General features: G+C 44.6%; 2 protein-coding genes across 28 annotated transcripts in view; one reads left to right on the top strand and one right to left on the bottom strand.

Moving 5' to 3' along the window:
- Nucleotides 1–13: 13 nt before the first annotated feature.
- PRUNE1 (prune exopolyphosphatase 1) lies at nt 14–19932 on the bottom strand. Of its 6 annotated transcripts, XM_086392500.1 has the most exons (9): nt 19796–19932; nt 19388–19580; nt 11533–11625; nt 10638–10840; nt 8805–8989; nt 7925–8083; nt 6218–6312; nt 3640–3798; nt 14–1873 (listed from the first exon to the last, which is right to left on the bottom strand). In XM_086392500.1, the coding sequence occupies exons 2-9, from the start codon at nt 19571–19573 to the stop codon at nt 1445–1447; spliced, it is 1509 nt and encodes a 502-aa protein (XP_086248626.1). In that variant the 5' UTR covers nt 19574–19580; nt 19796–19932; the 3' UTR covers nt 14–1444. The 6 variants fall into 6 exon arrangements, with proteins under 6 accessions (XP_086248626.1, XP_086248631.1, XP_086248627.1 ...); XM_086392505.1 differs by lacking the exon at nt 8805–8989; XM_086392501.1 differs by lacking the exons at nt 19388–19580; nt 19796–19932 and adding an exon at nt 18334–18597.
- Nucleotides 19825–22736, top strand: part of MINDY1 (MINDY lysine 48 deubiquitinase 1) — a 14273-nt gene continuing 11361 nt past the window's right edge. For 13 of the 22 annotated variants that reach the window (XR_015160980.1, XR_015160983.1, XR_015160982.1 and 10 more), the window contains exon 1: nt 19825–20412. The gene's annotated coding sequence lies outside the window, so the exon portion shown is untranslated. The remainder of the gene's footprint in view (nt 20413–22736) is intronic. The other 9 variants (XR_015160981.1, XM_086392515.1, XM_086392511.1 and 6 more) reach the window with 1 other exon arrangement.

Below are 22736 nucleotides of genomic sequence, written 5' to 3'. Positions count from 1 at the left end.
CAATAAGACCTCAAACAGGAAAAAAGTATTTAATACTTTAACAAAATGCAAAATAAAAGTAACCAAGTTACAAAACGTAAATTCCTTTGGTTCAATAATCACACCACTATTTTACCTTCCAATGGCTACAAACATCATCCCTTCAAAGTGAAGTCAGACCGTTTCCCTTATATGAAGACATCATGTCAAAACCATCACATACCCCACTGTTCCGCCCAACTGTTGACAACCCACAGGAAACAGAGCTGTTGGGGAGGAAAAGAGGGAAAAGGTTGGTCTGAAGAGAAAAGAGGGACTCTACACATGCAGAACAAGTCGGGGGGTGGGGGGGCTCTGTGCTGGGTCACTATGGTAGGAATCATACCCCTGTACATGCTACATGAGGCTGAGGACCTTGGTACAATTACAGAGAAACAGACAATCCAGTGACCCTGAGCACTCCCAGGGAAACAGAAACAAAAACAAAAAACCAGAGGGGCTGAGGTGGCAACGGGACAGAAACCAGGGAACATCAGTTTTGCAGACGGGGAAATGAGACTTGAAGGAGTGAGTGTCTGGACAAAAGACATAGTTTATGGCACTCATTATGAAACTTCTTGTTTCCTTCTACTCTCTCCAAGAGGAGAATGAGATGGGTAAGAAATCAGTAGAGCTAGGGCTCTCATGGTATTTTTGCCATCTTTTGAGAAGAGTGCCCAGGAGTCTTAAGGTCTTCCCAGGGGTCTCCTGAACCAGGGGTCTTCTGGATCCCTGTGGCTCTGGCTCAGAGATCCAGAGAAACTGAGAGCTAGGCCACCTGATCAGGACAGAAGACAAGGGCCTCCAATCTGCCCCTAAATAATCCTGAAACAGTCACAATAAGCTAATAGAAATTTAGCCATTTGGGATCAGACACCATCACCTAACTGGACAGCAGAGAGAGGAGTTATGGAGGTGGAAATGAGCTAAAGGCTAAAACCAGAATAAGCTTAAGGTAGGTATTGTATTCAATAAATACTTGAATTAATAAGAGAATAAATGAATACTGGAGACAATGCATGTTTGGTTCCATAAGAAATACCAGTTCTGTCAAAGAGCCTGACTGAGGGCACTCTTGGGGTACACATTATTTCTGTGCCACTCTGCGGCACCTGTATGTTACTACATTATGTAATACATACAAATGTATGTTATCACATTATGACCCTGGCAAATGAAACAGATGATAGTCAGTGCGGTATTCAACAGTTAAATTAAATAATAAAATTTGTTTGATTGGTTGAGATTGTGGGGGAAAAAGGTAGAAAGCCAGCTCAGCTTTCTTTCTCTTCTTTCTCCTCCTAGTAATGACAACAGTACACCAGATCCTGGAACAATGAAGAAGACGGAACTGCTGAAACACCTCAAAACATGCATTCAGGATGGTTCAAGCAACCTCTCTCACTTTCCCCTTCCCTCTCAACGGTCATTTCTTAGACAGGGAGGCAGTGGTAGGTTCTGACAGCGAGATCTGACTACATTTCTCGAAGATGACCTCGGCTGAGAACTTCGGCAGCCCCTGATCCAGGGGGCACTCGTCCACCAGGCTGTTCATGGGCGTGGGGGGCAGTGGAGGCTCCTCCTCATCCTGACTCAGTCCAGAAAGCAGGGAGTTGCCTGCCCTGTCCAATTCTTTGTCCACCTGCTCCCTTGACACACCCTCTGTCTCAGGCTGTCCTAAAGGGATGTTCGTGGAGTCAAAATACGCTGACAGGGCTTCCTGGAGCAGAGGCAGAACTTTCTTTCGAGAGATCTGGGTGTTGCCTTGAAGATAGGCTTGGAGGTCAGGGTGGCTGCTTGGGACAGGGGTCAGCTTCAGGGGTGGAGAGTGGGAACGTTCCAGGATTCCACAGATCTAAAGAGGAGACAAGATGGGGAGATGGTATATAAGGTGGTGAAGCAAAAGGCTGAGACTTCTAAGAGACGCCTCTAGCAGAAGAGGAAAAAAAAAATGTGTTTTTTTTTTAATTTAAATTAAGTCATCCAGAGTTGTTTTATTGCTTGCACATCAGCTAATACTGATTACTAATATACAGTATTTTAGAAACAGAAGAAACGTTTGAGATCATATATTTCATTTTATTAATAAGTAAACCAGAGTCCAGAGAGATTTGATGTCTTGAACACAGATGATGGTAGAGTCTGAACCAGAATCTGGGACTCCCCGCTCCTAGGATTTTGTTGTTTCCAAGGGTACTGCTCTGTTTAAAAACTTGAACTCTATCCTTAGCTGAGATGGGCCAAGCATCTGCATTGAAGTCAGGGGAACGATAGAGGCAGAAAGAATGAATAGATCCAATGGGGCTGGGAAGTATGCCAGGCACTGCGCCATGTCTGGCCATTTTCAAATACTAATTTTCTCAATCCTCACAACTACCTTACTGGTTGGTATTACTATTACCCTCATTTATAGTTAGGGAAACTGAAGCTTAGATAGATTAGGTACTTGCCAAAGGTCAACTCTGAATGAAGCAAAGCTGATAGTTGAACTCAGGTCTGTCACTAGAGCAGTGTCCTAAATTATTATATACCATCTTACCAAAGGAGAAAGAGAGGAAATGGTAGGGCAGACGGTGAAAAGAGGACTACCATTTCCCAGCATAGAGGCAGCCAGGGCGATGGTCAAGTCATCAGAGGGACTGTGGCAGGCAGAAGAGGGGAGATTCAGGAAGGTGGGGTCAAAGCACCCTTTCCTTCATGACATGATTACTAAGAGTTCCTTGTGCCCAGCAATGAACTTCACATATGATACTATGTTTCACGATCACATCACACTAGGTAGTAATATGCCATTTATGGACTCAGAAGTCAACTGACTTCCCTTTGGTCAACGTGCCAGTAAGTGGCAAATCTGGGACAGTAAAGCCTATTTATCTACCTTTAAAAGGGTAGCTCTTTCCACAATGCCAAACTTACTTTCCATTGAATGAAATTATGTTTGCTTCCTGGAGGAGAAGATAAAGACAGAGAGAGGTGGGAAAAGGCAGACATACCTTTTATGATCAAAAAGATTATCTGGCTGAATCCAGACTAGTCTAGCAGTCCTCACTGCTAAGAAATCCAAAGAATCTCTGGACTGCCTTAAGTCCACTCTTAAATTCTTCCCTGAGTTTATAAGTAACCAACAGAGGAAAAGAAAGGTGAAGAAGTGAGAAAGATGGCCAAATGGAAGATCAGAGTTAAAAACCAAACCTGCTCCTCAACTACTCTGCAGTTAGCACAGAGTAACTAATCCTTGCCCGGTTAAAGAGTGAAAAAGGTTTCTCTTCTGTTTTCAGTTTTCAAAGCAATAAGGTAAAAAGAAAGAAACTGATTTCCAGGAATTAGGAAATAGTGATTAAGTCAAGTTTTAACTCCAGATTTATAACAGGTTCTTTTAGCCCAATTTCAAGTCCTACTAAGTAGGAATTGTGTCTCTAATTTTCTTTGGAATCTCCATTTCTCACCAATAGCATGATTAAGGATAGTCATATACAGAGAAAATGGAAAAAAAGGAGGAGGAGGGAGTCTGGAAATAGATCAAGGACCTCTGTATAAATACAAGAACCAAGGAGAAGTCTTTATAGAACAGAGCAGTGCACACAGGCTGTACTCCATAGGACCCCTAGGATAGAGACTCACCGTCATTCGAAGTGCTGCGTGGGGACAGAAAACAGCCAACTGCCGCACTGGCTCATTGTAAGTGTTGAAAAAGATAGTCATGGCAACCAGGGCATCGTAGCTGTGAGCCTGGCAGAAGGCACGGAGATCTGCAAGGAGGCCAGACCTCTGCAGAAAAGCCTAAAACAGAAGAAACGGACAGGGCTGAGGGCTACAGCTGGACCCTCATTATCATCCCCACAGAAGATGCTTGTGAAAGGCTTCTTGCATGATAACCTGGGACTTGTACTCCATAAAAAAGGTATCTAGTATTCCCTCTGTGCTATGTGTGTGCTGGAAGGCAACATATAGAATGAGGAGAATATAGGCTTTGGGTTCCGACAGAATTGGTTAGAAAATCAGCTCTATTGCTTCTCAGTTATATGATCAAGGATCCCTGATCATAAATTTCCTTATGTCAAATGAGGATAAATCATTTATTGAACATAATTGTTTTTGGGTTTTTTTTGGCTTCTTTAGCCATGGACTTTATTGTTTGAATATTTGCAATTATTATTCTATACACAAACGTTAATTTCTTACAAAACTCGGTATTCCATATTGCTAGGTCACTTCGCTCTTCATTTTATGTCACATTTCCATCAAGAACTATTTCCCCAAATCACAATCTGCCTGATTGTGTGTTGTTGTTGTTCAGTTGCTAAGTTGTGTACGACTCTGAGATGCCATAGACTAGCCCACCAGGCTCATCTGTCCATCTGTCCATGAGATTTTCCAGGCAAGAATACTGGAGTGGGTTGCCATTTCCGTCTCCACATAATTGTTTTAAGAACTAAAAAATGATAATGTAACTAACATGCTGGACATGTCCAAGGCTATCTTGCTTTTGCAATCAAACAAGCAAGGTCTTTGCCTTGTGGGTATTTTTATTCTAAATAAAAACAGAATATAAATGGTGCACACAAATAAGCACAGACAACATGACAACTGCATCCTGGGCTCTTCATTCTTTGTCTGTCTATATTCTTCTCCAAAATCTCATGCAGTATTTCCTCCAATGAATAACACCACCAGCTGCTCCAGATTAGGGCTTTTCTTTGTTCTTGGTATTTCTAATGAGTCAATTTATACTGTGATTATGGTACTTGGAAAGCCTTTTGCGTTCTTTAATTTTTTTTCTCTCGTTTTTCTTTTTATTATAAAAAAAGTTTTTTTAAAGAAAGTTTTTGGCTGTGCCATGTGCCATGTGGGATCTTAGTTCCCAGAACAGGCTCTGAACCCCTGCTCCCTGCAGTGAAAGCGCAGAGTCCTAACCACTGGACTGCCAGGGAATTCCAAGCCTTTAGTGCTCTTATGTTAGGTTCCCAAACTAGGTTATGAGTAGCAAGAGAAGAGGCCAAACTATTCTTTTTTAAGTTATTTAGTGTTTTTTACATGTTACTTAGGAGAAAGCTGTGCAGTCTATGAAAGTATGTGTTTAGATCAGGTTGTTGACTGATTTAACCCAATATGATATAGAACTAGGTATTAAAATACCACTATCAGAGTTATATTCATTCACCCATTTGACAGATTCAGTGAGCATCCACTACGTGTCAGGCACTGTCAAAGTGCTGGAGATATACCCGAAACAAAACAAACAGGGTCCCTGCTTTGGGGGAGTTGATAAACTAGCAGAGGAATAGAGACAAAAAACAAGGAAACCATGAAACATGATTATTTCAGTGTGCTAAGTGTTATGAAAAACCTGTTGGCAGGTTAAGACTCTGTGCTTTCCACTGTAGGGGCCCAGGCTTGATCCCTGGTCAGGGAACTAGATCTTGCAAACTGCATGGCCAAAAATAAAAAGTAATTCTTAGAGACTTTTGAGCACAAAGGGTATTACTTTAGTTAGGGTAATCAGCAAAAACCTTTTAAAGGAGGAGATACCTGAGCTAAGTCCTGAACTAAAAGAAGGAGCCAGCTCTGCAGAAGGAGTGCAAAGGCTCTGGGTCGAGAGTGAGTTTAATGGTTCTGAAAAACAGAAAGCAAATCAGGGTGGCTGCAGTACTGTAAGTGCAGGAATGGGGCTGGAATGAGCAGATGTCAGAGAAAAGGATGAAGGCCTGATCAAAGATGGCCCTTTAAACCACAGTAAGGCTTTAGGTTTTATTAGAAGTGTGATGAAAAGGCAGTAAAGGGAGGAGGGCCAATAGGATCTGACACGTCTTTTTTTGTCCATGCCTTGTGGCTTGCAGGATCTCAGTTCCCCAACCAAGGATTGAACCCAGGCCAGAGCAGCCAAAGCACCAAATCCTAACCGCTAGACCACCAGGGAATGCCCCTGGATCTGACTTATGTCTTAAAAGGATCACTCTGGCTGCTGTGGGGCGAACGGTTTGCAGGGACTGAAAGTGGAGACAGGGAAACCAGCGTGGGGTCACTACAGGTCACTGGGGGTCTCACAGTGCAGTGAGAGATGATGGACTGTGGAGTTACAGTAGAGATGGAGAAAAGTAGGTACAAGATATATTTTGGAGGTGAGCCAGGAATAAGGGACAAGATTACAAACAAAACTGAAGGTTTTCTCTTTCCACTCACACCTACATCTTGCTCTTACCTCCATATCCATATATATTGCACTAATGGCCACCTTAGTGCCTTGTCTGGAGATGGTCTTCTGGTCCTTTCTCAGCATCTGCTCTGTGGTCAGTCCTAGAAATTGGATGTGAGACTAAGGGTCAAACAAGAGAACCAAGAGAACCCAGGGTCCTAGGATCAGGAAGGTGATGACACCAAGACACGTCAAGGAAGAGGAAAAACACAGTCGCTTTTTGAGGCACAAAGAACAGGGCTCATAACTCAGGATGTAATTCTAGAATGGAAATTTATTTTAAATAAAAAATTATTTTCAATTACTGGGTCACAACAGTTACCTTTAGAGCAAGGGACTTTGGGGAGCAGGGAGAATGGAAGAAGAGAGGCTTTTACTCCTGATTTTCCCCTTTCTGGGTTGTTTCACTTTTCTAAAAGTACATGTGGGACCTTTTTAAATATCCACAAGCAGTGAAAGAAAGTCGCTCAGTCATGTCCAACTCTTAGACTGTAACCCGCCAGGCTCCTCTGTCTATGGAATTCTCCAGGCAAGAAGAATGGAGTGGGTTGCCATGCCCTTCTCCCGACGCAGGGACTGAACCTGGCTCTCCTCTACTGCAGGTGGATTCTTTACTGTCTGAGCCACCAGGGAAGCTGGTGGTCCATTTCTTTCTCTTTTTTAAAATATCAACAAGAAATAGCTGGGTAAAAAAAGTCACGGAAGTTTTTCTTCTTTTATTTTGTCCTTTCTATTACTGTTTTTGTTTAGTCGCTAAGTCGTGTTTGACTCTTTGCAACCCCATAGACTGCAGCATGCCAGGCTTCCCTGTCCTTCACTATCTCCTAGAGTTTGCTCAAATTCATGTCCATTGAGTCAGTGATGCTATCTAACCATCTCATCCTCTGCCTGCCCCCTTCTCCTGCCTTCATTTTTTCCCCAGCATCAGGGTCTTTTCCAGTGAACTGACTCTTTGCATCAAGTGTCCAAAGTATTGGCACTTCAGCATCAGTACTTCCAATGAACATTTAGGGTTGATTTCCTTTAGGATTGACTGGTTTGATCTCCTTGCAGTCCAAGGGACTCTCAAGAGTCTTCTCCAGTACCACAATTCAAAAGCATCAATATCCTTTGTATACTTACCCTAAATGTTTCTTCTGCTTCCCTAACCAGTGATCTAGATCTCCCTCTCATAATTCAGTACAGCTGACCCTCTGTATGCAGGCTTCACACTCATAGATAAGGAGGGCCGGCTGTATTCATATATTTTGCTATTTTATATAAGGGACTTGAGTTCATCCCAGCATTCTGGCATCTGTGAGGGATCCTGGAACCACTTACCTGCAGATCCGAGGGACAACTATATTCCTTCAGCATACTTATGTCTATATTTTCTTTCTTTTAAAAAAAAAATTCATTTTTCTTGGCTGTGCTGGGTGTTAGCTGCAGCATGTGGGATCTAGTTCCCTGACTAGGGATCAAACCTGGTCTCCCTGTATTGGAAGTGCAGAGTCTTAACTGCTGGATCACCAGGGAAGTCCTTAAATGTCTGTATTTTCTAATTCGACTGAAAACCTCTGAGACTCTTAATATATTCCTTCTTATCCACACAACATACTAACCAGCTTCTTTCTGGTGTAAAGCTTAAATCATTTAGCATGCTCTGACATTGTTTCGCTGGTTTTCAAGCATATAATGAACAAGGCTTTTGTCCACTAGTTTAACATTTCATACCTGATACATCAAACTTGGCCTTTTGCAGAGAATCAAAGATGTCATTTCTGCTGGGCAGATCTGGGAAGAGGGCCTCCAGCTTCTCTACATAGTGGCTGTCCTTGAGGGTTGCCTTTCCAATCTTAAGGTCCATGTTCACACAGTCCAGGAGGATTGTTCCTGCGGAGAAGGAGCATGGCAGAACTCAAATGCTGTGGCACTCCATTCCTGGCAACTAGAGCACACATTACCCTCAAACCCAATGGACACAATACCTAAGGAGACTGTATGGCAACTCACGGAAAACAAAACAACTGGGACCGTGTCCTGAGTGAGACATCCCAAATCCAAACTGAAATGTAGGCACAGAAATGGGGAAAAGGTAGAAAGGAAGTGTATCTCAATTCCTGGAGATTTTGAAACCTAGTCAGAGAGAGATGACCTCTCTTCCGTAGGCCAAATTCCAGTTGGAAGAGGTAGTTGAATCCAGTTCTCTCTCTCTCTTTTTTTTTTAACAAATGGAGAAAATAAGAACAAAAAAGGTTAAGAGATTTGTTCAAGGTCATATAACTACTTCCTGGGCAGAAATGGTATTAGAATTCATTTCCTGCTTCTTTGGCTAATCCTCCTTCCATTATACAATGCTACTAATAGGCAGCTCCTAGGTCTGTTGTTTCATGCTTCCTTTCTACTCTCTCCAACAAAATATTCCCCAAGCCTTCAAAGGACAAAGTACTTGAAAGCCTTTATAATGCCTAACTGCTCCTTGAAAGAACCTCCTTCGTTATGGACTAACTGGCTTTGAGAGGGTATGGTCAGGCTGGAAGACTCTGAACTTCTTCACTTTCCCTTCTCTGGGATGGGATAAAGGGTCAGGTCCCAACCCCCAAGCCACCCTCACCATGAAGAAGGGCTGCAGTTTGCCTGTCCAAGATCTCTGGTGCCCCCTGCAGGATTCTCTCGGCCACCAGGGTAGCGCAGGACCCCACCAGTTCAACTGAAACATGGCAGGGAGGGCAGTGTCTCTGATCGATGGGCCGATGGTCTAGCACCTCTGCCACTGCCTCCTCTAGGGCTGCGTCACTTCTGTGTGGGAAAGGGGGGATGTGGGGGAAAGAGAAAGAAAGACAGGTAGGGGCACTCCAGCTGCACCTCCACACGAAGAAAATACAGACATCCTAGGTGAACACGTAGATCTTTGATCACTTCCACCTCTGCCCCACTCCTCTCAATTCTTGTCTTAAATACTATAACTGAGGCCATCTTTAAATACTGCATAAGTGAATTTGACAAAGTATCAGCTACCCATATCTCATCCACATGTTTGATGTGCCTTTCCAGTTGACACCTGGACACCCAACATCTAAATCTCTCCTATTTCCTTAATTCACTTAACATCGCAATTTCATGCAACTCACAGGATCCTATGGCTTCTGGCTCAACTCCCATCCATTCCCTTCCCTCCAGCCCTCTGCTGCTGCCTTATTCTAGGCCCTTAATCTCTCTCATCTGAACTACTCCAATAGTTCCTTAACCAAACATTTGCTTTCAGGGTCCTCCTAAACTGTCCTCCACAAGGCTACCTGCATGATCATTTGAAAAATGCAAATTTGGTTCTGCGAAGACCTGGAATAAAGAGAACTGACAATAGCTCCCCGCTGCTCTAAAATAAAGTCTAATCTCCTGGAAGGGCCTACAAGGTCTTCATGATCAGGCCCCTGCCTATTAGTTATCTTTTTTATGTCCTGCTTCTCCCTCATAGTTTATGTTCCAGTCATGCAAAACAAATTCCAGATCTCCCAAGTCACTATACTATTTCATGCCTACCTGCATTTTACTTATCTGAATGTTCATTACTCTGCCTGGATACTTTTCCTAATTACCTCACCTCCTCATACACCAAGCAAACATCGAGTCTTTCAAGACTGAGATCAAGGATCCATTTTGTTAGAAAAACTTTCCTGACATCCTCCACTCCCCACTTGTATATTTAACCACTCCATCCTCCATGCACCTATTGTCCCCTAAATGACAGTTACCACTTACCTCTAACACCCATTACAAGGACCCGTTTGTCTAGTTCCCTCCTGACTAACAACTGCTTGAGAACAGACTCCACTTCACCTTCATCCTCTAAACAGAAGTTTATTACTGAGTGAGTAGATAGATGGACTAGCGCCCGAAGGCTATCCTCTGTCAGTACCCCTGCTATAACCAGTGTGCTCAAGGAGAAAAATATACATATTAGTATTAGTAGGAGCCAGAGACACTTGGAAAGATCAGTATTCATATTGCTTTGTTGGCCAGTTTTTTCCAATCCTAAATTAGGGATAGAATTATTATAGGTGTGTTCATTTATTAAATAGCACTAATGAGATACTGCTTTATGAAGGAAATGATTTTGCTAATTTTTTAAAAATACAATTGTAACCATTATTCAAAGGTTTCTATTACAATAAATCTGCCATGAAATCTTAAAACAATGATACCAAAGGTAGATCTAAATTATTTCTGAGTTATCCTTTAGTTTGAACTCTTCATGTTTCTATTTCTTTTTATTACTTGTATAATTAAAGAAGTGACAATATTTTTTACTGCCTTTCTATATCTGGTATCACTCATCAATTATGATTAGCCCATGAGATCCCTGAGAGCAAACATTCTTCTCTTTGAAAATCTTACTCATCACAGCCCATGGCACACGATAAGTATCAGCTTTATTTCTTCCACGTACTTGGGTAAGACATGATGGTCAACAAGGATGAGGGTGAGCTGGCCAGCCTGGTGCAGTGCATGGAGGTCAATCTCATCCCGGAAAATCAAGATGGACTCTGGAATGTGAATCTTCTGAAGGAAGAAGACATTGTCACCTCGTAGAGGTAGCTCTGAACGTTTTATATTTAAAACTGGCACAAAGACTTCCTCGGCCTCAGTTGTCTGGATAGGAAAGTGAAAAGAAGATATGGCTGTGTTATGTGACAGGATAGGAAGTCACAAGACCACTGGGACTAAGGAGACATGATCTTGGGGAAGTTACTGCCTTCCTCAAAGCCACAGTTTTCCAGTCTGATCAAAATAAAAGGATGACCCTTACCCTCTTTCTTTCTTAGCAATAACATGAAGGTCAACAAGACAACTCATGGAAAAGGCCTAGTTCTGGATGCTGCAGAGAAGAAACTATCGGTCCTCCAGAGCCGACACGGGCATGAGGAATATACACAGACCACTGACACCCACTGTTGTTCAGTTGCTAAGTTGGGTCTGACTCTTTGCAACCCCATGGACTGTAGCACACCAGGCTTCCCTATCTCCACTATCTCCCAGAGTTTGCTCAAATTCATGCCCAATGAGTCAGTGATAACCCAGTAACTGACTATGAATACTGCTTTTAAAAAAAAAAAAAAATTAATACTGCTTTATGGTTTACAAATTCTTCAAAATACATCTGCTCATTTGATCCTCACAGCAACACTGCAAAGTATTATCATTTCAGATTGTATAGTTACTGATATGAGACTTAGCAAAGTTAAGGGATCTGAGTTACCTAAGGCTAAATGCTATCAAACAGCAAAGCTGGGTTTTGAATCCAAATCTTTTCTTTCTAAGGGACTCTGTTCCTAGGTACTCACCTTTGCCAGGTAAAAAGCCAGGGCAAGGGCTGACACCATGGAGTCCAAGTCACAGGCTTCATTTCCCAGCACAACATGTATGGGTCGGGACTCCTAGAGAGGCGGGAGAATGGGATTAACAAAAGCATCCTCTAATCATGTCCATTTATCTAATACAGATGTAGGGCTGCACACACATCCTCTCGGTGATCTTCATAGAGGAGGTAGGTCAGATATTCTTATGGGTCCTCATTTCCCGGATAAGGATATTAGCTAAAAGGGCATATGTGTTCTGGCCAAGCTTTAAGCATTCCACACGTGTCTACTTAATGGAAACGTACTCCTTCCTCTCTACCACACTGTCTCCTTGAATGTTAAACTTTCAGAAGAGCAGTAAATAATTCTCTGATTCTTATGCTCCTTGGGAAACTCAAGGAGTAGTCAAAGGTACAGCATCTGGGGTAGCTGATGTATTCAAACCATATCAACTCTGGTTTGTACTTTTTTCCTATTTTCAAATAGGGAAAAGAATCCTTTTACTTCTAAATGAGAACAGGCGAACAGACTTTGAAAATAAAACTAAAAATAAGATCAAGTCCCTTATCCAAATATCTAGTCCATGAAATTCCCCCTACTCAGAGGAGTGTCAGTGATAGCCAGATTAACCAACACTCTCACACCCAAGAAACTGACACTTTCTCCAATGGGTTCAGACTAAAACAAAAACAATTGCTGCTGCTGGAACTTTTATTTTTAAAGCTTTGAAAATCCAGCTGCTGATAAGAAGTCTGAAGAGGGAGGCACATCTGTTGTTAGTATTAACCTTGTAATTTTGCATCTCCCTATCGGACTTTAAATAAAATACACTAAAACCTACAGATGCCCAAAATAGCAAAGATGCATTTGGCCAGGTGGGATGAGACCATATCGTCCATGGCTCGGCTTAGGCACAAGGATTCTCTTACCAGTTTACTTTTGAATTTCTATCTCAGCCTACTTCTCAAAGAGAGGAAGGAATACGAGAGATTCCTTAAGAGATGCGCTAGCTGCTGAATTTCAGCCCCACTGGCCTTTTGAACTGCACAATTCTTGGCTGCAGGGGCTGTCTTCCTGTGCATTGTCATATGTTTGGCAGCACCCCCAAACTCCACCTCCAGTCATGACAATCAAAATGTCTCCAGATTTGCCAAATATTCCACACGGGACAAAACCACCCCCAGTTGAGAACTGCTGGGTTACAGAAAAGTGAAAATCCACTCTGGCTTCTTCAGTCAGGGAAGATATGCTAGACAGAAGATTTTAGAGAAGTGGGGAAGCATTTAGAAGAGTAAAACATAATAAGTAATGGTTTATCAAGTAATATAACTTTAGGAAGAAAGAGAATCTAGGGGGACCTAGAATCAGCTTCCCTGTATTTGACTGTTATCCACTCTCCTCACTCGCCAGAAACCCAAAGCCAGAAAGGGCCAATTTTAGAAGACTTCTGGTGGTAAAAACTGTCCTGTCTAGTAACTAGGTAAGCTTTTATTTTGAAACCACCCTCTTCCCCATCTTCTACTCCCAGCCCTAGTTGCTGTTCTTGTTCAGTTGCTAAGTCGTGTCCAACTCCTGTGACTCCATGGACTGTAGCCCGCCAGGCTCCTCTGGGACTTCCCAAGCAAGAATACTGCAGTGAGTAGCCCTACAGAGAAGGACAAAAGGCAGAGGTTGTCTGTCAAGATTTTGCACAAACAGCTTCTGGGAAAAAGGGTTTCCCCGGTGGACTCAGTGACAAAGAATCTGCCTGCGATGCAGGAGAGGCAGGAAACATGGGTTCCAATTCCTGGATTGGGAAGATCCCATGGAGGAGGAAATGGCAACCTACTCCAGTATTCTTGCCTGGGAAAATCCCATGGACAGAGGAGCCTGGCAGGCTATAGTCCATGGGGTCCCAGAGACGGGCACGACCGTGCGACTGAACACACACGCACCCCAAAGGTCACATTTTTTAATTTTTTACCTCTGGGGAAAGTCTGCCCTTAGGTTCTCCCTTCTGCCCATTTCTCTAAGCCTATTTCAAGAGTGTGGCAGCCAAGACCCATTCACACTGAACAGCATGGGAGAGGGAAGATTCTTTTCAATATTAAACTCTTTGCCAACACAATATGAGAATTCTGTACCCAAGACCCAAGGCCCATAATAACCCCTCTGACTTGCAATTTGTCCTCCTGATACCAGAGAAGGCGCCTCTGTTTCCTGGATACCACGGACCAGATGGCTGTGGACCAAAGTGACAACAAAGCACTTGAGATAAGTGGCTGCAGAGATAACTGGCTCACAGAAGCAGTAAGGGAGGGCAGGTGTTCTCTAGAGGAACTATATACACGAGAGGCCACACGGTCCTGACCCCGGAGAATAAAGGTAAGAGAAACACAGGACAGGCAGAGCAGGAGAGGTCTATTGCTGGGCTTGAAGAGGCCCTCAGAGAACCCTTCCAAAATTCACACTGGTGCTGCTTCCTTCCAAGTGGCAGCTGAATTAGACTCAATCAGATCCCCAGCACCAAGAGAAGGCTAAGCAGAAAGTAGGGACCAAGTACAACGTCATGGCTCTGAGGGGAGGAGAAGTGACCACCAGAGGAAGGTGAATAACTAAGCCCTTGTGCTCAGCCAAACTCAGACCGCAACCAAAAAGAATTAAAACAAAAGGAATACTCTGGGACCGTCAGCAAATCTTGGAACAGGAGCAACCAAGGGAGGTGGTGGCATTCCTTCCCCCCGCCCCCCGCCGTCAGCACCCACCACTCCCCTAGCCTGACTGGTCCATTCACCGCCCACGATGCGCACATTCCCAGCTCTGTCCTTCGCACTGTTTGCTTTTCTCTGAGAGCAGCCGAACTGTCACTGGAAAAGACCACAGGCTGGGGTTGAATCCCAGCTCTGCTTCTTGTAGGACTTTGGCCTCTCTAAGCTTCTTTTTCCTCATATAAAAATGGGGATACCACTGTAACCAATTTCATGAAGTTGTTATGAGGATTAAATGAGACAGCACATAAGAGCCAACTCTGTCATAGTTCAGAAGAGTTTCCTTCCATCTTCTTTCTCCAGCCCTTGCTGTCCTTACCCGAGCCCCCGCTCTCTGCAAATTGTCCCTGCACCCAGGCCACACCAGCCTCTTCTACTTCCAGCTTCCTGTACCTGGGGTACAGAACTTAACTACCACCTTAAGGAGCTCGCTATCTGTTCATGGGCGTGTATCACAAATCCTTAACATAGCTTACAAGTTAGGTGACTATATACTTTGCTGTTCAAACCAGTACTCTTTTGAGAATGAAAAGGGCTGCAATTAATGATTATATTTCAATAAACTATCCTGGGCAAGCCAGGTATATGAATGCCTAACTTACAAGGTACGATTCTCCTCATTTAGGAAAAACACATGTAACTCTTAACCCCCATGCCATCCCCCACTAGCTGAAAGCACAAGCCAAACAGCCTCAGTTTTCTGACCATCAGAGAAGAGTTCAGGGCAAATATAGCTATACTTAGAGCATGAGGAAACCTGAGCTGCCAATGGAAGAAATACAATCTGAGAGCCACAAGTAGATATAAACTTCTTTTTTTTCCCTTCCTTTAAAAAACCCACTAGTTGAAATGACTGTATTCTGATGTTCTTTGTGGCCTCAGTGGTGTGAGAGGGGATGGTTTTAGGGCTAGCAGAGTCAACCCCTTCCCTTCTGAGGCTGAATACGGTCTGATGCTTACTCTACAAACTAGTTAATGAAGAAAGAAAAAAGGAGACAAGGAGTCAGAGATAGAGAAGCATTTCCGGCAGGGAAGATGGGACTAACTGACAGTGATGCAAGGACTGTAAATTTCTAGGGAGAGTCAGCCAATCCTGATTTCTGCCTCACGCCTGAGAAGCACAGACAACACACGTTATCCAAAGCTTCTGTATGAACACCTCAACTAGAATGTGGCCGCACCCTGAAGCCAAGACTCCCCCGCCTGCCGCCAAACTAAAAGTGACAGATGACTTACCATGACTAGGACATTTAGTTAAACAAGATTTCTTTTAAATAGAACAATCTACTATCATTGTGGTGGCAGACTAGAAAATTTCACTGGTATCAAATGCTGAAAATATGGTATCAATAGGAAAGTTGGCTGAGTTACCAGCTGTTTCTGTCTTATATAAAAGTCCAAGTATTCACAATTTCCTAAAAGTTATACTGTATTTTAACAGCAACCCTCAAACTTAATAGTGTCTCTGGGGACTTCCCTGGTGGTTCAGAGGCTAAGACTCCACGCTCCCAATGCAGGGGGCCCAGGTTCCATTCCTGCTCAGGAAACTATATCCCACAATCCGCAACTAAAGATCTAGCATGCCACAATGAAGAAAGAAGATCCCGCATGCCACAACTAAGACCCACCACAGCCAAACAAATACATAAAAACTAAAAAAAAAACAAAAAACCCACAACAGTATCTCATGGAATAAACCTACATGTCCATTGACAGAGGAATGGATAAAAAAGATGTGGTACATATATACAATGGAATATTACTCAGCCATTAAAAAGAATGAAATAATGCCATTCGCAGCAATGTGGATGGACCTAGAGATTGTCATACTGAGTGAAGTCAGTCAGCAGAGAAGGAGAAATATTGTATGACATCCCTTATTTGTGGAATCTAAAAAGTAATGATACAAATGAACTTACAAAACAGAAAGAGATTCACAGACTTAGAGAACAAACATGGTTGCCAGGGAGAATGGACAGTTAGGGAGTTTGGGATGGTCATGTACACAACGCTGTATTTAACATGGATAACCAGCAAGGACCTGCTGTAGAGTACGTGGAAGTCTGCTCAATGATATGTAGCAGCCCGGATTGGGAGGGAGTTTGGGAAAGAAGGGATACCTATATATGTATGGTTGAATCCCTTTGCTTGTTCACCTGAAACCATCATAACATTGTTAATCAGCTATACCCCAATACAAAATAAAAAGTTTAAAAAAATAGTTTCTAAATCATGTCTTTCTTTAGCTAAGAAACAAGTGTGGCCTCTGGGAAGTTGGAAATGGAGAAGAAAAAGATCTTTCTCACTTTCTAATTGTATAACTTTTTTGTATTAACTTTTTTTTCACTCTGTACATTTTCTACTTCCATAATTAAAAACAATCTAAATCATTGGGTGTCCACTGGTATCTCCTACTACCAGGCCACCCACTAACATTGCTAGTCTAACTTTCTAATTTCTCTTGGCCCACGCTAGGTTGTGTGATAAGAGCTCTAAGATATGATCTTTCCTTCACAAGTTTGGAAAAAGGAAGATCTAGATCTTGTTCCCTGGGAGAATGAATTCAGGCAGAGAAAAGTCAGGATATCAGTAATACTGAAAAAATCCAGTGTTTCTCAGCTTCATATTCCTGAGGAAGACATACTCTTAACCTGGGACACTTCTAGAGAGTAGATGCTATAGAATAGAGGCATGCAATGAAATGCTATCTGGTAAGGTTTCAGGCTCAAAGACTCTTTATCAAATGGTGAAAAAGACTGGTTATTTGGGTCATTAGGGAAAAATCCAACTTCTTGGCTCTTGGAATGGTGCCCAAAAGCCTCTATATTAGTCTTTAATGAGGTCCCTGTGGTGGAAATCAGAGGTAACCAAAATGAATTGGTCCCAGATTGTCTTATACATTAAAATGACCTTCCCAAATTTGTATTTCACAAGGAAAAACGTAGAGTAATTCGTTTTACACTAATTGAACTTCACTCCTATTCTTTGTTTTTGGCCATGCTACACGACACACACGGGATCTTATGTCCCCCACTAGGGATCAAAACTGCACCCGCTACGTTGGAAGGGTGGAGTCTTAACAACTGGACTGCCAGGGAAGTCCAGAACTTCACTCCCATTCTTCAGATGAGGACATTCCTTTATGACAGCAGCTGATTCTGCAGGAGGAATTAGGTGACTTTTAGGATTTGTTACAGACCAGAATCTTATTTCCCAGGTGAATTTGTCGAGTTTAAGATCCTTTAAAAGGAAGCAGAGTCAACCATCTGTCAAGGTTTCTCCAGGGGTAGTATAACTTGAAGCAGGGGGGCCAGGTGACCTCCTGGAGCCTCTCTCTGGCCCGTTGTTTGCTGCTAACTGGGAATAGCGACCTAACGTTGCACGACCAGTTAGCAAGGCTGGGAGACTCCAACTGGCTCAGAGAGTACCAAAAATAAGCCACAAAGCATTCAGGAGTCATGCATACAGTTTTGATTCCAAATATACTTTGTGCTTATCCCCATCCAGGTCGCGGATTTTTATGTAATTTGTGTGTGTTAAGGCCAAGGAAGTAAACTGGAGGCAAAGGAATGCAAGCCTGATGTACTGTGTGCGTTTACCTTAAAAACAGATTTAAAGTGTAACACCATGACCACCTTTAATTTAGAAGGAGTTAGGCCCGTCAGACAAAAACCGCCGTTGAGAGGCAACAAAGCCGTGGGCACAGGTTCCCACGTACTCCCGGGGTTCACCTGGAGGCCAAGGCGCCAGTAAGGCCTCGTGAATGGAGAACTGAAAGAAGGGCGGGGAGAAGGGAACAAATACACCTCGCGGCCGGCACAGCCCGGGTCCCATTGACGGAACTAACCCAGCGACACCGAGCAGGGGCTCAGAGGCAGGACCCGGCCCCACGATTCCGCCTCCCCGCTCACGAGCAGACCCCAAAGGCTGGCGCCCCTAAGTGAGCATGCATTCCCACTCTCAAAGGCTAGGTTCTCCTTCCTCCCTCCTCAGGTTTCCAAGCCCCCACCCCACAATTCCGCGTTCCCTCCACACAAACCTTCGGTGCTCCCCAGATCCCACATCTTCGTCTTTCCTGGACCCCAGGATCCATTCCTTACGATAACAAACAGGGGTCCCTTACCTGCAGAGCAGCTCGACAACCCTGCAGGTAGTTCTCCATGGTGAAGCCCAACGTGTGCCGCCGCCCCTCGCCGCGGAGAGGTTAACCGGCGAATGAGCCCCGCCCCGGACTCAGGGGCTTGCGGCGAGTCGGGAGGCGGGACTCGAACCCGCCACACGGCGATTCACCCCGGGAGGAAGTGCGTAACCGGGCGCCCCGGGAGTCCGACGATGCCCCGCCCCCAGCGGCGGAGGCCAAGTTCTGCGCCCAGAGACTCACGGGAGGCGCGAAGTGCAGCGTGGTGCGGGGGCATCCTGGGAAATGTAGTCCCGCATCTCCGCTATGGTTTCCCCAAGAATTGCGGGAAGGAGAATTATCTGAGTTCACAAGTGTGTATGTGTCATATAATCTATCCTTGTGGCTTCTGAACTTTCCGTCTTTAGTCAGGCTAAGTATAGCGTCTTTCCATAAATTATATCGACCACCTGGTTGACATCTAAAATTCCCCTGGGCAAAAACAACTAACTCATCTTTCTTGAATTCTCTTCCTTACCAAATTGACCAATTATGTGGTCTTCCTTGTTATAAAAAATTTTAATAATCTCTGACCCCTCTTCTTTACCTAACACCTACAGTCTCTTGCCAACTCCTGCTGCTTCTTTTACAACTCTGTCGCCTGTTGGCAAATGTCTCATTCTTCCCCGGTCTGTTGTAACCTGGGATCTATACTCCCTGCCTCCCCAGTTGTTCCAACTCCCCTTTCAGCCTGCAGAGTTGCTTGAAGTTTCATCCTGCCGTAGCCCTGAGTAGAGCTTGGAAGGCCTTTCAGAATGTAGAGTTGTGTTCCAACCTCCTTTAACTGCCACCTTCCAGCCCCAGAGTAGTGCAGAGTACTGCAAGTATATGTACTCTCATCATCAAAGGTTCCCTCAGTTATGAATCCGTCCCTTTTTTTTCTGCCGCCAGCCTCACACCAGTTTTTCCTCCTCACCAAGCTAGGAATTGAGAGGAAGTGATGGATGAGAAGCTGAGGCCTTTGGGGGTAACAAGGACCAGACCACAGGGATATGGGATCCCCTGCATGCTCAGCTAGTTTTCTGCTTGCTGCACTCTTCCCGGAGCCCGCTGCTTCTTCCACACCTTCTGCATTACCAGGGTGCAGCCCAACCGGTTTCATTTCTTAACTAAAAAAAACGAAAAAATGATACAGTAAGGATTTCGAAAGGATCGGGATTTTTTTCCCTTTAAATGAATAAATATGAAAATATCAGGCTCTTTGGCCCTGTTTTTGTGGAGGCAGAGCAGAGGACTGCCGCACCCAGGGAGATCCAACAAGCTTCTGCTGTCCAGCCCTGCTCCTCCCAGCGCAGCCAGGGCCCTTGCTCTTCCCTATTCTCACCAGAGAGGCACAAGTGCTCCATCCCTTCCAGCGGCAGGCGGAGAGAAGAGAAAGGGTCTGTTGTTTTTCTCTCCTTGTTTCTCTCGCTCACTGCTGATCACCAAGCTGCTGACCAGGTCAGAAACCCCGAATAGAAATCCGCCAGTGCCGGGCAAGCTCCTCCTCCTTCGGGGAGCTTGTCCTTGACTGATTTTTCTTTGTCCCGATGGTGAAAAAAGAGAGAACGAGAAAGAAGAAAAGAAAAACCACAAACTTCCTTTGAAAACCAGCGCTTGTAGACGGGGCCTGGAGCGCGCGCCCTGGACGCGGCGATTCAGAAATCCTGAAGACGCTCTGAGCGATCTGGGCGCACCTGGGCTGCACCCCTGCCTGCCTGCACCCCTGCCTGCCTGCACCCTTCTCCAGGGCCCCCCGGTCGTGGGCGTGAGCCCGGAAGTAGCCACGAGCCAGCCGGGACCGCCGCTCGTAAACCTGGGGAAACCTGTGTAGACTCTGGCGTTGACAGCTGGGAGGCGGCCGGGACTGTGGCGGCGCCCCCCTCTGAGCCCACCTCCCTCACCGCAGTCCGGGAGTTGAACCCTCCTTCGAAGTCCTGGAACAGCCCCCACTTCTTTAAGGTAAAAACCGTCTTAACCATTTCCTTCACCTTTTTTCCTTTTCCTCTCTAGCTTTGGGGAGGTGACACTGCCTATCCTCCCACCCTGGGTCTCTGTACGTCTGGGTTTCTAGAGGCGCTCGGGCAGAAGGAGTAAGTAAAAGAGATGCTACCTTTCCCCCGTTTAATTACACCTTCCCCCTCTCCCTTGCTAACAAGTAGACAGGGCACTGTGGTGGACTTATTCTGAGGGGAAAATCTAAACCATTAGTTGCGTGAAGATTTGGGTCAGAGTGAGAGGGAGATTGGAGGGGAACCCTACGCTCTTGAAGGGAGAGTAAAGTTCCTGGGGAGCGGGGGTGGGAGCGGGGACGTGTCTTCTTGAAGCTACAGACCTGATTCCTGCATTCTTCCAACTTCTGGCTATTTATTGCCACTGGCTAGGGAGGAGCAGGGGCTGTTTTACCTCCTCTGTCTGCCACCAGAGGATTATTCCAGAAAGTATAGGACTTAGTTAAGAGGGGAAGAATGAATTCCTTGTTTGTTTAAGGACCTGTGAGTCTCAGAATGCATCACGCTCTGGAGCACTCCATGCTCACTCCACTGGTGTGCACCTTGTAGCCTGGGACTCTTCCGTTACACTCCCTCCCCTCTTCTGAAGGATTAGCCCTCTTAGCTTTCAACCCAGTTTCTCTGAGACCCAGCTTCCTCTGGTAGTCCAGTTCTGGGTTCTTTTGGCTCACTGGACTGCCCAGCCCCCACTTAATTATAGATCATTTCTGGCATTTGGATAGAAAAGATAAGAAGTAAGCCCTGTTTTTCTCCAGGCTTTTAAAAAATTGTCCCAGGCTCTGGTTTCTGCTTCTGAGGCTCATTCTAAATGTCATTTGGGAAGGAAGGAAAAAAGGAGAGAGATTAAAAAAAAAGGTGTAAGGCCTGTGGGCAAATTTTGCTACTCTGATTCTAAATTAATCACATGGAAATAAGATGCAGCTAGCATAGATTGGAAAATCCCATGGACGGAGGAGCCTGGTAGGCTGCAGTCCATGAGGTCGCTAAGAGTCGGACACGACTGAGCGACTTCACTTTGACTTTTCACTTTCATGCATTGGAGAAGGAAATGGCAACCCACTCCAGTGTTCTTGCCTGGAGAATCCCAGGGACAGGGGAGCCTGGTGGGCTGCTGTCTGTGGGGTCGCACAGAGTCGGACACGACTGAAGCGACTTAGCAGCAGCAGCAGCAGCATAGATTATATTTGAATCAGAAGGATGATCAATTTGGGTGACTAGTCTTATTTCCATAACTTTTACATTCTTCAACTTCACCTCCGAGGCTTTACCTTAGCCCTAAATCCTACCTGATTGTGAAAGGAAGCATAGTCTCAGGTTAGGAGGAAGCAAGAGAAAAGATTTCTAACAAGTTTATTTCTCTACCTTTCTCACCCTGACCAAGGTGAAGAGGGGAGCAAGGAGGTTGAAGGGAGATATTTTCCAGGAGGCAGAGTTTGTGGCTTTTTATCATCTACTATCCATGGTGTTAATTAAATGTCATGCTTAGTGCTGGGAGAGAGCAGGTTAAACAGGTCCAGAGTTGACATTTAAAATGACCTAGATGGGAATAGATTGAAAGAACATTTGCACAGATAGGTGAATGTAGAGGGAGTAATTTTTTTAATGTAAATCAATAATCAGTATTTTCATATTCCATGTAGTGAGCAAGGGAGTACTGGGTTTGAGCAGTTTTCAGAGCATAGAGGAACTGAGGAGAAGTTGCTATCCCAACTCCAGCTGGCAAGAGAAGCTAGCTTACTGGAAGAACGGGGTTGGGGGTGGGGTGGGACAAGTTGTACCTCTAACCTGAAATCACTTATCAGAACCCGTCTCTGTTTCAAGTCACCTTGCCCGCATTTCCCCTCTCCAGCCTACAGGAAGCTCCTCCCAGGACCTTTTTGTTGTGGTTTGCAATTGTATAAAGCTGGAATTGTAAAGGTGGAATCCTTCAAGGAGAAAGACTTCTTTCTCACCAGTGTTTCCCCTTTAGGGGTATGATACTGACTCTTTTTCTCCACCCCAAGCACTGTTTAGCTCTTTGGCCTTGGGATGAAGCAGAGAAAACAGGACCCTAAAGATATAAGCCCTGTGTGCTCAGGATGTTCCCTGAAGAGTCAAGGGCAGGGGTGGGGGATGAGGCAGAGGAGTTACCCTCCTTCCAGCTATGGTGGGTTTTACTGACACAATGCTTACTTCAAGGTTAGCTAAAGATCACCGTATTAAGATCACTGTCAGTATTGTATAACATTTCTTTCTCCATCTCTTTTCCTTCTTTCTCCTTTTGCTCTCCCTTTC

The sequence above is a fragment of the Bos grunniens genome, chromosome 3 (assembly GCF_055505025.1).
Source record: "Bos grunniens cultivar Pamir isolate PY7600 chromosome 3, Bosgru_T2T1.0, whole genome shotgun sequence".
Classification (NCBI taxonomy): domain Eukaryota; kingdom Metazoa; phylum Chordata; class Mammalia; order Artiodactyla; family Bovidae; genus Bos; species Bos grunniens.
This window is presented reverse-complemented; position numbering and strand designations above follow the sequence as displayed.